The sequence below is a fragment of the Nilaparvata lugens genome, chromosome X, assembly GCF_014356525.2.
Source record: "Nilaparvata lugens isolate BPH chromosome X, ASM1435652v1, whole genome shotgun sequence".
Taxonomy (NCBI): Eukaryota; Metazoa; Arthropoda; class Insecta; order Hemiptera; family Delphacidae; genus Nilaparvata; species Nilaparvata lugens.
This window is the reverse complement of record NC_052518.1, coordinates 52725735-52739660: the sequence shown is the minus strand read 5'-3', so window position 1 is coordinate 52739660 and position 13926 is coordinate 52725735. Positions and strand designations below refer to the sequence as shown.

Below are 13926 nucleotides of genomic sequence, written 5' to 3'. Positions count from 1 at the left end.
TGGAGATATCTGGATGTTTATGAAATAAAGTCATAATAATTAATTCTTTGAAAATTGGTATTCTGGGGCATCTTTTTGAGCTATCAAGTTCTTTCAGTTTTAATTTGTTTTTTTTCGGTAGAAGAATGGAGTGTGGAGAGTGAATAATTGTGTTTTAATAATGAAGTGTATAGTGAGTAATGTGTAATATTTTCAATTATGGAAATGGATCAGGTATTTTCTTCATTTTTAATACTCATAAGAAGACACACCAAAAGTAGGTGACAATTGTGGGGACTTCAAACTAGAAAAGATTCTTTTTTGTAACATAATTAGAAGAGCGTATTAAACTTGTTTAATTCGTATTTTATGATAAAGTGCGAATTTGCAAATGAATTGGATTAGGTTCCAAAGACTACATTACAGTAAATACTACATTAGACTACATTACAGTCTGGAGTCCAAATGTATTTTTACATTACAGACACTCAACTGAACAAAAAATCCATATTTCAACCTTTGGCTAGGAATTCGTAATATGCCTATTTTAGACATATTTTTGGTAGCCTATAATTTAAAAAACATTCCTTAGCACATGTCCAAGGAGTCAACTGAACATTTACACCAAATTTAAAAACCTGTTTTGACCATGTGGTTTTTAAGAAAAGGTGATGAATAGGTCAGTGGTAGGCTCTTGGGCTTTTATATATTCTATTTGATATTCATATTATTCTTTTGGATTAAAGGTCAAATATATACTTATAAGATATATTGAAATATTTTTTTTTGGAGTTTGGTAGAAAAACATTACATTTACATAGAACTCAATTTATTTATTTAAGCTATCATCATAATTCTATCTATCTTCTATCTAATTCTAATAGGTAACCTATTCCTATCTTATATGATAAACCTATAATCATAATCATATATACCTGTATGATTAAAAAACAGCAGACATTCAATTTACAAGAACAAATAACGGAATGTTTTCATGCTCAGATGTAGGCAACACGCCATGCCAACTTATTCCTACAAGACTCTACTTGTTCCAGTGAGACTACCTGTCTGAGTGAAAACTTGCTTCTGTGAGACTGCCATTTATAGAACTACTTGTTTCTACGAAACTTAGTCTGTATGAGACAATTATCGTTCAAAAGCACTACTAAAAGAACATCCCCTACCAACATTATTTGGCTGTTGTTTCATTATTATTTACTTTTAACAGTTTCTGGTACATGCCTGCCGCTGTATGGTCTGCGCCAGGGAGAGCTTTGCAGAAGGGACAATGATTGTGAGACCGGTCTGGTTTGCACTGACACTGGAGAAGGTCGTACTTGCCAACCGGCCATTACAAGCAGGAAACTCTACAGTAAGTCATTGATCTTTATTAAAATACTCATTGAACACTGAACAGAGTTGGTATGAATTATATTATATTATGGAAACAGCTTAATATGGTATGGTACTAGGATTTGGCAATAGGTTTGATTGGAATTACAGGAAGTAATTTTCTGTGAATTCAAAATTTTGGTCTGACATCTTGAATTCACTATTTTGAATCCAACTTGATTTTTTTTAATTATCCAAATCAAACTCTACTGTTCAAAGTCTTGAAGATGTGATAAGATGATAAAAATGTTCAATATCACTTGAGAAAAAATAATAGTGTCAGTTTAGGCTTCACTAACCATGGTAGTGACTTCCTGGCTGTTGCTTCCAGCCTGCTCGACTCATAAAGCATATGATTGTAAAAGGAGGTGAAGGTTGAGTAGGCAGGCAATTCTTCTATCATTCTCAATACCCGGTTCAAAAATATGCTGGCGGGCACCCTTATACCTCCCCAGACAAAACGTTTTAATTGGAGATGGGGAAAATGGCCACTGCTTGGCTGCTGTGCTCATTCACTTGCCCACAGGTGTAAAGGTCGTTTGGGAGGAATTAGGAAAAGGCCGGAAAATGCCACTGCTTGGAAGCCATGGTCACTCCCTAGCCTATAGGTGTGGAGGGGTAGAGAGTATGAGGTATTGGGTGTGGGGGTATTGGGTTCAAAGGTATAGGAATTTCAGCTGAGCAAGGTAAGGTATGTTCACCAAAAGTTGCCTAATGCCCAAAATGCAAACAGCTCCACTCTTCATGCACACTAGTGCCAAGAAAGGCATCTTGACCATCTGCCATACCACCTCAACCATTATGAACATCACAAACACTGTGTTCAAAAAGCTATTCCTATCACAGGAGAGGTTCAGCTCTAAATAACTCCTAATTCCACGGGAGGAATTAGGCTGACTGATCTTCAGGATTCGATTTCAGCCACCAACTCCATCATAGGTTCACAAGCAAGACTCCTGCCACAGGGGGAGTTCAACTCTTACTAACTTCCAACTACCCAAAACTGCTCCTCTTCAGCTGTTATCTCCAAAAAAGAGAAGTAGATGGAGAAAAAGTAGAATTGTACACAAAAACACTCCTTTTTTAGACACAGCAGAGTCTTTGTTTATATGAGGGTAGGGAAATAAGTTGATAATTCTTAAAAACCCCTGCTTGAAAGTACAAGGGTGTAGGAGGAGAGGATTCAGACCACTGCATAATACCGAGTGGGTCGTCCCAGCTTAAGTAGGTTAGTAAAGGAACAGTGATGTTTGGGGTTGAGTGGTGGTGTTGTGGGGTTGGTGTTTAGGGGTAGTGTTGTAGGGTTGGTGTTTAGGGATAGTGTTTTGAGGTTGGTTTTCAGGGGGTTAAGGTTTATGGCTTGGGGTTTAGAGTTTGTGGTATGGTGTGGTATTAGGTACATGGTATGAGGATAATAAGTTGGGAACTGAATAAAGCCACTGTAAAAACCGGGATTAGGGTAAGGGTGTAGTTGGGAGGATGCTGGTATCAAGTAATTAAGTCTTGTGGTATTTTCCAGAAACTGGTTGCTTGATGGCTGCGAGAGAGTATCAACACTCATGTCCATATACTGTTTTACCCCTGACCTCTTATCACTAACGAGTTGACAGGAGGAATCAACCTTATAATAGGAGAGCTACTATCCAAATGACCATCACTCATTCAACTCTCTACCTGAACTGCAGAGAAATAAGGAATGAACAAACAACTCACTTCTCATAAATGCTTATTTGTTTTCAAGGACTTGTTTTCAATTATATATTGTAATTTTAAAAATATTATTCAGTCTATAGGATAATCCTATTGACCTCTTACTGTACATCGGTCATAGGGGTTCATATCTCAATTGATGGTGTATTATTCAAAAATTTAACACTGCCAGCACTTGAGATATTGTAGAGCAAGCTACAATTATTATTATTTAAAGTTATGCACATTTGAGGCATCTATGCTTAGAGCGCTCCATACAGAGTGTCCCAAAATTAAAGTGCCAAACTTCGGGAATAGGTTCTATGGGTCAAAATAAAGAGAAAATATAGAGTAATTTTTCCCCCTAAAACGCTTCGTTCAAGATATATTTGCCATTTGGTATTTTTTACAAAATAATTTCTATCTTCAAAGTTTTCCAACCGATCACTATAAAAATCGGTAGGTACAGGGGTGCCCACAGCATGTTTTGATGTCGCAAGTTGTGACATGAGGCTGAATTTTGGGGGGGATTTTTGGGGAAAACTAGGGAAAATGGGGGGATTTTTCAATATACAGTTTTTAAGTACCTAAATGGATACGAAATTTTAAGAATTTTGCGACATGGACAATTGGGAGGATGGGCACCCCTGTGTAGGTATTTTCAAATAAGAGAGATGAACTGTACAAAAAATAATCATCTTTGACCAATTCGAAAATTCAAAATGGCAGCCATTTTAAACGTTCATTCCAAAATTGTGGAAGACCAGTGATATATAGAGAAATTTGCCAAGAACGATGTTTTTAGGAAATTTTATTCATCAGTCAACACCAAACAAATGAGAATCGTCTACAATGTCATTGCACTCACGTTCATGCAGTTTGCACCGAAATGGAAACAATAGGCCAAAATAAGTTGTAAAAACCGCTCAACCTGCCGGCACAGCTGGTCTTGTAATTATGATATTGCAAATTGCCATGATAGAAAATGGAAACCAAGCTTTCATGTATTTTTCATGTATATCCACTATTATAAGCTTCATGTAGGCCTATGCAAGGATTTCTATTGTTCTGTATTTTGTTTTCAGTTTTTTTTATCAAACTCAATAGTATTACTCTCATACTTTTTTATTTTTCATGTATATTGCTTTCTAAATTGTACTGATCAGTGTGCTTTGAGGACAATAATGGGATTGAGTTCCTGGTTGCCTGAAAGGTGTATATTTTCGAATGAAAATACCAAGTTTCAAATGATCTGAAGTGGACTGTATAAAACGAATCAAATCTTTGAGTTGAATAATATATCCATTCAGGAAAACCACATACAAAGAACATAGAAATGGTACTCACCAAATCCCAAATCCAACATGTCGCGAATCGAATTGTTTGCCTACTTCTATTTGAGGTAAAAGGTGGACAGTTGGATAGGATAGATGAGAGGAAAAGATAGGTGAAATTATGCAAACCGAAAGTGCGACTATTAAAGTTGGTCCCTTGCTGTTTTCCCGTTCTGAGATGAAGTCTACTGTCTGGATATATATAACACTATGACTTGACTATTGATAAAAACAAAACTAAAAACTGAGTTCTGGCATTCACTTTTCACTAATACGAAACGTGAATAACTTTTCACGTAGAACGAAAATACAATATTTATGTACACGAATAAATAATGTATAGGCCGAATTTCCTATGATATTAAATGACACGAATATTTAGGCAGATTCAGGACGAATTTCCTGAATCTTAAAGCCTCGAGAGTGAGTACTTAGCTGTACGAAAGCTGAATCCACACTGACTCGCAAACTTTCCAGTGCCTGGAACGATAAATTGATGAGTAATAGATATTATAAAATTATAGAAGCTCTCCTGCCATCTAGCAGTCAATGCACGAATGAATACAATTCAAATGGCCTCAACAATGGTAATAACATAAACGGAAGTGCCTCAATACTGCAAGATTTCAATTTTTCTAGTGTATGAACATAATCTAAAAGGTTCTGTTCAATTAGGTTTTAAATGTAAAAGGAAAGGTTAGGTAGGTTTGGTTTTGGCTTTTAAATGACAATAGTGGTATTCACAATGTTGGAGTTAGCTGGCTAAGTCAAGCTATTTGCTAACTCCTGTTATTTGCTAAGTCTGTGTTAACTCAATGCTATAGTAGTACATTAGAAAAAAAATAGCAGATGAGATAGCAGATAGCGCAGGTCCACTAACTCTAGCTAACTCTGTTAAAACGGCGGCGATATCTGTTTTGGTCATATTTGGTAGCAAAAGAGAGGTTATAAACTTTGAGTTACACAAATTATCCGATTGGAGCGCTATTGCAGTTAGCTTATGGCAGTTGGTTTTAGATGGGGCGTTCACAATCTAGAGTTAACAAATAGCTGGCTAAAACAACATTGTGAATATCCCTATTATGTTGATATTATTTGAAATATATTGATAATTTTACGAGGGCTATTCACAAATAAAAAAACGTTTCCATCTGACGCCGCTATCACAGAATACATACAGAATGGAAAGTATCAATCAAACGCATATGCAACCAATGCTTTTTACATGTCAAAATCATGAATGCACCAAGACCACGTCACATGACTGCGCCATCTTGTTAGAATTAAAATCCAGGTCTTTTGATTGGCTCGTGGCAGTGAACGAGACCGATTGACCCGGATCAGTAAAGTGATCCGAACTTCCCATCTATACTATTACAATGCTGAACTTTCTTACAAGATAACGGATTTTTGTGCAAGGATACTAGCCGACTTTCCATTCTGTATGTATTCTTTGCCGCTATAGGCATGCCAAAATTAATTACTTTCAAGTACAGATGCGTTTTCCTATCCAATGGCTTTCCAGCTGTAGCAAAGGTGACGTTGCGCTGCACATTGTTGCAAAATTCAAGTTCAAAATGTGTGCTGCAATTGAAAGGGTTTTTGTTAGCCAAAAACCTAGAATCGATTAAAATGTATGGTCAATTGTGTGAAGTGTATGGAAACGACATTATGAATGAAAGTTCGGTCTGGAGATTGTAGAGTTCAAAGATGGCGGCACTAGCATTCATGACGAGGAGTAGTAGTTGGTCAGAAAATTCGGGAAAATCGCCGCTTCACAATTAGTACAGATCTTGTTCCAAGTGAATTTCACTTGCCGATAATGAAGGCTTAGTTAGCAACACAGCGCTTTGGTGACGACGAGGAGCTTGTATACATTACAATTAATGTCCCATTCAATCTTTTTATTATATTTCAAAACGTTTATTACTTTTTAAATAGCCCTCGTAGATAATAAACACAAATAACGAAACTTTGAAATACTTGCACCATATTGAGATATCGCACTTATGAAATACATCCAAATAAACTGACCACTTTCCTGTTTGAATTGATTGATTACTTTATGATTAATAATAATCTCCAAGACGATCAAATTCAATACACATTTATTTATCAATAACAGTAGACCACGACATACACTGTTTTAGTACTGATTATATTTATTTGTGATAATTTTCTGAGACAGACAATTGTGTTTGACAGATGAAGAATGCAGCATGAGTTCAGAGTGCGACATCCACAAAGGACTTTGCTGTCAGTTTCAGAGACGTCATCGACAAGCCCCTCGAAAGGTATGCATCAACTTTGCTGGTGGTTTGGAATCCAATTAAAACTACAGGTCTACCTATTATCATTCATCACTTGATTTATTATAATCATATTCATTTGTAGAACGTTTCACATAGGAATTATACTAAATTCTTTGAATAACTATAGAAATTATCATCCTTGAAAAATTGGACGGTTGCTGACAATAATCGTAGAATATGACAAACTGTCACATTATATTATCTTCCATCCAATTATTCTCATTTTGAAATTTAGCAAAAAAGAAAGAAGTGAAGACCAAAGTTAAAGCAAATCTTTGTACTATTGTGATTGAATTTCCAGCTTGAATTTCACTTTAAATACTGAAATGAAGTGTATCTTACTGGTAATTCTAATAGAACATAATCTCAAGAACTTATGTCGTTGTGCAAAATATCAATGTGAGGACAATGTAGTTGGTGATGATGCTTGAAGCTGAAAATTAGGTCTTTTTCATAATACAAGGAGAATTGTTGTCAGGTGTACCTAGAATATGAGATAGATTGCTATACCTGAACATCGATGTATCGATACCCATCCCTACTTACAACCCTACCCTTGTAACCTACCCTTGTAACCTACCCTACCCATTTGTAACGTTACAAATGTTAATAAATAAAGAAGTGGCATGGGTGGGGACAGCGCCGTCCGGCGTTTTCGCCGGATCGTGTGTCCCTGCACATATAGTACAATGCCCTGCTACTGCTTTCCGGCGGCAAAACCGGACGGCGAAGTAGAGAATACCCGGCGATATCGCCGGATCAATTTCTCGCCGGACCGGCGTTTTCGCCGGACGGCGATGTCGCCGGATCGTGTGTTCTGCCCCATGCCTTCCTGTGTACTTCTTGCAACCGGACGGCGAAGCTTCGTCCGGCGAAAACGCCGGACGGCGATTTCGCCGGATCGTGTGTCCCTGCACTAACAGACGGTAGTTTCACAATCATTTCCCGGTAGTTTGAAACCCACCTGCTGCTGTGTTGAAAATGGCGACTGATGACTACAACACAAGACTGACGAATAGGCTTACATATAGACAGAAACTGTCTTTTGTAAGGATTAGGATCCCAACCGGCAATGATTCCTGTTGGAATAGATATTATTGGTAGGTAGTGTTCATCGATTTCTTTCTCTGTTGTCAATATTTGTGATTTCATAGCATGTTAATTTGAGTTTTTTTCAATTTAATATTATGCTATTTATCGTGGCAATATTTTAATCCAGTATTTCCTCCATCCATACATTATTATCATTGGCCTAATATATATTTTTGCAATGTTTAGGTGTGCTCCTACTTCAAGGACCCGTTGGTGTGCATTGGTCCAGTGGCATCCGACCAAATCAAGATGGCGGATCTGGAGAGAACAGCGGGTGAGAAGAGGCTTACAGCCAAAAGCTCTTTCAGCCACTTGAAGCGCTAAGCGCTCAGCTACAGCCAATGTCGCACTTAGAACTCACTATTATCTTATAGATCGTTAAGAATAACTTAAAATATGTCTGAAATATATGTTTTTCTGATCAGCCTGGAGTAGAAAACTTGAGAATTTGGGTGAGTTAAGGCCTCATCATTATCACATACTATGCTCCTAAGCCTTCATAAAAACTACTTTCGAATTTAGTTGATAAGGGATCGACAATTATTGTTTAGTTTCTAAGATTGTGCTAAGTGTATCTGTACAGGATCCTTAGCTCGGACTGCTTGTCCATGTCCGTCCTTGGTCTCTTGCTCCGTTCCGCAAAATAGCCTAACCTAACTCAACCTTAAACGTATAATGTACACTATCACTGTCCTCTTTAATCTCAGAGTGACTGTGAATCTACACTATCATCATTCATCTCAACTTCTACTAACTAATATTTAAAGAAGCGCACACAAAATTTCTTTAAAGCAGTTAGTTGGAAATGTAAATAAAAGTCGGGATACCACCTTGAAACGTACAGAAACAAGGTGCTTTTGACATTTACTTTAAATGCAGTTGTCGAAGGTGTATAATTTTATAAAACAAGGTCCCCTTGTAGATAGATTTCATCTACAGAGTACAAAACTCAAAGACGTCTATTGCAGACCCAGAAAATCAAATTGAAAGGTCGAAAAATGATTGCTTATAATAGGAGAATCCAGAAAGAATCAAACAGCACAATAAGTCGAGTAATATTATTCTGAAATGTGCGGAAGTTGTTTTCTGGGCTTTATACTCAAGCAGTACGGCGGTTACTGAGCACTACTTACTAGGCAATATAGCCTAAATTTATTTCAATACATGCACTGATGTGGTGAGTTTTCAACTATTTTCTCAGATAATTGAAGGTTGAATCGCGATGGAAATTGATCTTGCCATTTCTAAGAAAGCTCGATTTTAAACAGTATTATCCATAACCCGAATGACACACAAAAAAAATCTTAGTAGGCTACTTGGTTGATAAAATAAACTTGGTACTATCCTAGTCTTCTGTGCCCTTGCTTAACAAGAATAATACTTCTTGCAAATTGATATGATTTTGCTGTTACAATTAATTTATTGCATAATAGACAAGTGAAAACTGATAGCCTATATTCATATATCTGCTACCGCTATAGAATTTCAGATGCTTCATCTCGTGTACTTGGGATCATCACATTTCTTCATTTTCATAACTATTCAATATTTCAAGTTGATTAACGCTTGAAAAATGAGAAGAATAGATTTGGTTTTACTTACTGTAAGAGACAAGACATATTTTTAGAAAATCCTGACATTTAACGCTATACAGGGACGGAGCGAGAACTTAAAGCTTGAAGATACATATCAATGTCTTGATGAAATACAGTACATATCAATACTCTTATTTAGGCTAGGCTTTGGTTCATCTTCATAGATTTTTGGATGATATTTTGAATTTCTTATGAATTATATTAATGTATTTTGTTCAACTATCTTGAATGTAGTAAATAATATTACTAATAAATGAGAGAGCAATGGCTTCGATAATTATGCCAGCAAAGTTCTTTGCCATTTCCTACACCCTGAAATCCCAATTTTCTATCATTGAATTGATACTATTATTATTATGATTATTATTATTATTATTCCAGGGAGCCGCAATCTGATGCAATAAAAATGTAAGATCATAATATACTTTCAATTCAAACATTGATTGGAAAAGAAAATATCCCTGGGATTATACTTTAATATGAGTATTTCTTATGTACTACAATGTGATTTGTCAGTGGCCTAAACGATATGTTCAAATTTTTCACGTTATCGAGGTAATCAATGTTGTTTTGCCACTTGAAATACAGATATATGGGGTACAGGTCAATTGGAATTTTCATAATAACTTACTAAAAAAAACGTTACAGAAAATAAACTTTATTTTACTAGTAACTAACAGAAAAGCATTTACTTGTGATGCCGGACGTAAGAAAATAGGTAGAGTTAAGCTGAACAAAACACCATCATGAACAATAGTACCAACAATTTTAAAAAAGGTGTACCAGACGTAGTACTCAAAGTACAAATATCTTTGGAACTAAAACATTAACTGCTGAATTATAACTAAATTACCGGTTATATGTGAATTATTTTAAATCTATTGACTCTAAACAGTAAAAAAATAAATTTATAATTTCATAGTATATTTATTTTATTTTCACGATTAAAATATAGGCCTTATGTCATCAATTGATTTTGGAAGGCTTCTTCCAAAAAGAGCATGAGTCATGATTTAATATTTTTTCCATAAAAAATGAAATAATACAATAATTTGTTATGATTAGACTATGAATCATCAGAAATTACAAGTGGACATATTATTGAGGTGATTTTTTTCTATCATTGTACTTCTACGAAAATTATTATTAATCATTATTATAAACTGGCATAAATCATTCAACACTACTTAATACAATGAGTATCATTACACATGACTGTTATAACTCCAAAAATTGATATGGTGAATAAAGTGAAATGATGATTAATTATAGTGAAATAATAGAAATATATGTGAAATTATTGTAAATTCATATTGTAATAAATATAGCGGAAATGCCCAAATAAAACATTGTCTTCACGTTTGAAACAATGTACAAAAAATAGGTCCTTCACGTCCAGAGAAAAGTCAGTCAACTACCAGAAATTTTCATTACATCCATGAATGTATGATCACTATCACATTACTGATTGAAGACCACGAAAATAGCTGAAATATTCAAGAATAACTAGGCATAAAAGCGTCACTAGGTAATGATTTTATCGAATTTGATTCAATAAATAAATATTCAGAGTCAAAAGGACAAGGAATCGGGTGGTACAAGTTTTTTATAGGGTAAAACCTATCTCAATGGGGGCATGGGACGGTCAAGCTAGAACAATACAACTGAGAGACCCTTTGGCAGGTAGATTTAGCACATTTTCGACCCTTGTGCAATGAAGCGTATGCCCCCATCCTGTTAAGTTTAGTGACGTTATTCCACACTTAGACTTTTTCTGCGGGATTCCCATTTCCGTGTTCTATAAAGGTTCATCAAAGTTATAATTTCCAACTATTGGACAGTCTATACTCTGTAGCTCTTGGTGTAACATGGAGTTTTTGCAGATCTTATCAAGATGCGACAAAGATCTAAACCGAGAAGGCATAAACCAGTTTTTATTGATGTTAATCGAATTGCTAATCAAAGGATATTATGTTTGTCGTGTGGTAAAAACCAAACCCTGCAATAAATGGTGTGTTTCACGCAACAAATAATTTTAGTATAATATAACGATTTTGTAACTCATATCAGGTTGTAATTAAAAATTACACATTCATTTTTGTAACTCATATCATATGTACATATTGTTTAAAAACAGAATTTTCAAGTCATTCTTATTAAATTTAGAAAAATAGTTGAATTCCATCATTATAGATCACAATTTTCAGCCTATTCTAATATTATCAAAGAAACTAATTTCCTTGAGCTAATTGATATTTTTTAAACGATACATATTATGTCGAGTTGTAAGTTGCGGACCAGAGTGGTGGATTTTGGAGTAGGTTTTGAAAAAATATTTTATGCTGCTAAACCTATTTGGATGGGGGCATTAAGAGATCTATTGTTTGATATTGGTTGAGCATTGACATGGGTTGACAGTTATTGTTTCACTTTCAACCAGCGTTGAAGGAGGGGTATTGTTCTCTCTTGACCGTTCCATGCCCCCAACCAGATAGGTTTTACACTTTTAATAAATATATTGGTAAAGACAAAAAACTTTGATCTGAAATCCCCTACCATATATTCCAATATATTCACATTCATATAGGTAGAATAAAGATAAATAATAAATTATGTAGGTGAGAAATATTTCATTGATTAGCGTTAATGCCACTAAAAATAGAATAAGCATAATTATGGTAAAATTGGCAAGATTATGGTTCCGATAAAAATAAAATACTTATGATGAAGGCTTTATCTAATAACTTATTCGCTTCAGGGCCGTCTAGCATTTTTAATTCAACGCCAGAAATAACATCAAGCTGCGACTCTTGAGCAATTCCAACCAATATTATAGGTTTATTGCAAGATTTTTGGATTTCATTCTTCATAATCGATCATACTTCTCTCCTTGAGAACTTTGGGTAATGACTAACTAAAACATTTCTATAGATAATTCAGTCACAAAAAAATTTTGAAATAGCAGCAGACTTATGGGAAGCGAGCTTTTTCTCGAGTCTGAACCATCTATACCAGTTCTAGACTCACAGCGAAATAAATTAATATTTCAAAATGAGGGTTAAGATATTGCAAATTCAATTCAAATATAATAATATTTCTTGCAAATATTATAAAAACAGAGAAATCACTCTTGCCAATAATATTTTTAAATGTTTATACAGATCATATTTGATAAATGGTTTGCACTATTTCCATGAATAAAAATGGATATAAATGCCAATATTATGAACAACTTATTTGGTATTGCTTGAGTATATTTGTGGTAACTTATTTTGGCAGTATGCAGATGAATATCATATCACTAGTTATTGAATGAACAAAACAAAAACTGGAGAACAATACCCTTGATTAAAGGTGTCAACCAGCAAATCCATGAGACATTGAAAGCTAGATAAAAAATTGAATCATAAAAATGAACAGAAAAAGCCCAATCTTAGAAACATTTACTGAAATAATGGGAGATAAGCCATATTTCAAAGAAATAGAAAGAAAGTGAAAACAAAAACCGTGACCACTATAATTTAGGGGTATATATTCGATTATGAAGATTATTAATATCAAGTCAATTAATAAGATCAACAATTGAACTTTTGAAAAATATTATTGGCATGAGTGCTTTATCTGTTTTTATAATAGTTGCAATAAATATTATAAATATTAGTTAAATAATAAATAAATGCAAATGATGCGATAATATTTACATTATATTGTAGTGAATTTGATATTGAATCATAAATATATTCATTTCAATAATGACAAAATTATCCACTCAGAAAAACTAAAGATTTAAAAAACTCTAATTAAAAAATATATTTTTGAATCATATCATGTAGTTAGAAAGGATATTCCAAACGGAAATCTTTCCTAGCTTGTAGAGCGATTTGGAGGCCAAGCTTTATAGAGAAACCAAGCCAAAATTGGAGTTAGCCGGTCAACACAGGTTGCACTAATTAAGTCAGCTGGTCGTTTTAACTCGAAAAAATCTAATATTTAAACACGATATGCTAATTGAAAACTTAAAATAAACACTTGAAATACTCTGATTGCTTCAAGAAAATTCAAAATTGATTTTAGCTGGTTTCAGGTAGTAAGAAAAAAGAAGTTATTGGAGAATATTAAGATAAGTTAAATATCAATATCATCAAAATATCATTAAATACCAATATAAGTTATATATCAAATATCAATACTTAATACCTGCTAACCAAAATGCGAATTACTGGAATAGATATTAGGCATTGGCAGTCCTCCTACTGGGCCTACCGGATAGGGCAATCCTAATCCTGAAGGAGCGGGGGGATGAGGCGCTTGATAAAATGATGAGGCGTTCGCCTGCACTGGGTTCGCACGTCTAGTCAGCATTTCTGACATTTTATCAGTTTTCACTTTCCTCAAATGCATCAGCTCTCTCCTGGATTTGAATAGATCCAAGAACGTGTCAACATCAGTGTCGCCTTCCAAGAATTTGTTTGCTATTTCCTGTGGACAATCCAAAAATATATTATCCACAAAAGACTTTGCAAGACTAATAAC

General features: G+C 34.7%; 2 protein-coding genes across 7 annotated transcripts in view; one reads left to right on the top strand and one right to left on the bottom strand.

The window, feature by feature from the left end:
• The window catches only part of LOC111050122 (ITG-like peptide), a 358595-nt gene extending 348909 nt beyond the window's left edge, over window positions 1–9686 (top strand). Inside the window, exons 5-7 of the mRNA XM_039443312.1 lie at window positions 1208–1351; window positions 6600–6688; window positions 7985–9686. Coding sequence (XP_039299246.1) covers window positions 1208–1351; window positions 6600–6688; window positions 7985–8122 — 371 coding nt within the window. The 3' untranslated portion in view covers window positions 8123–9686. The remainder of the gene's footprint in view (window positions 1–1207; window positions 1352–6599; window positions 6689–7984) is intronic.
• Window positions 9687–10031: 345 nt separating this feature from the next.
• LOC111057516 (vacuolar protein sorting-associated protein 37B) overlaps window positions 10032–13926 on the bottom strand; it is a 150512-nt gene continuing 146617 nt past the window's right edge. For 3 of the 6 annotated variants that reach the window (XM_039443318.1, XM_039443315.1, XM_039443317.1), the window contains exons 5-6: window positions 13591–13872; window positions 10032–10880 (exon numbers count right to left, since the gene is read on the bottom strand). In XM_039443318.1, coding sequence (XP_039299252.1) covers window positions 13594–13872 — 279 coding nt within the window. In that variant the 3' untranslated portion in view covers window positions 10032–10880; window positions 13591–13593. Of the gene's footprint in view, window positions 13873–13926 lie in introns of all 6 variants that reach the window. The other 3 variants (XM_039443314.1, XM_039443316.1, XM_039443313.1) reach the window with 1 other exon arrangement.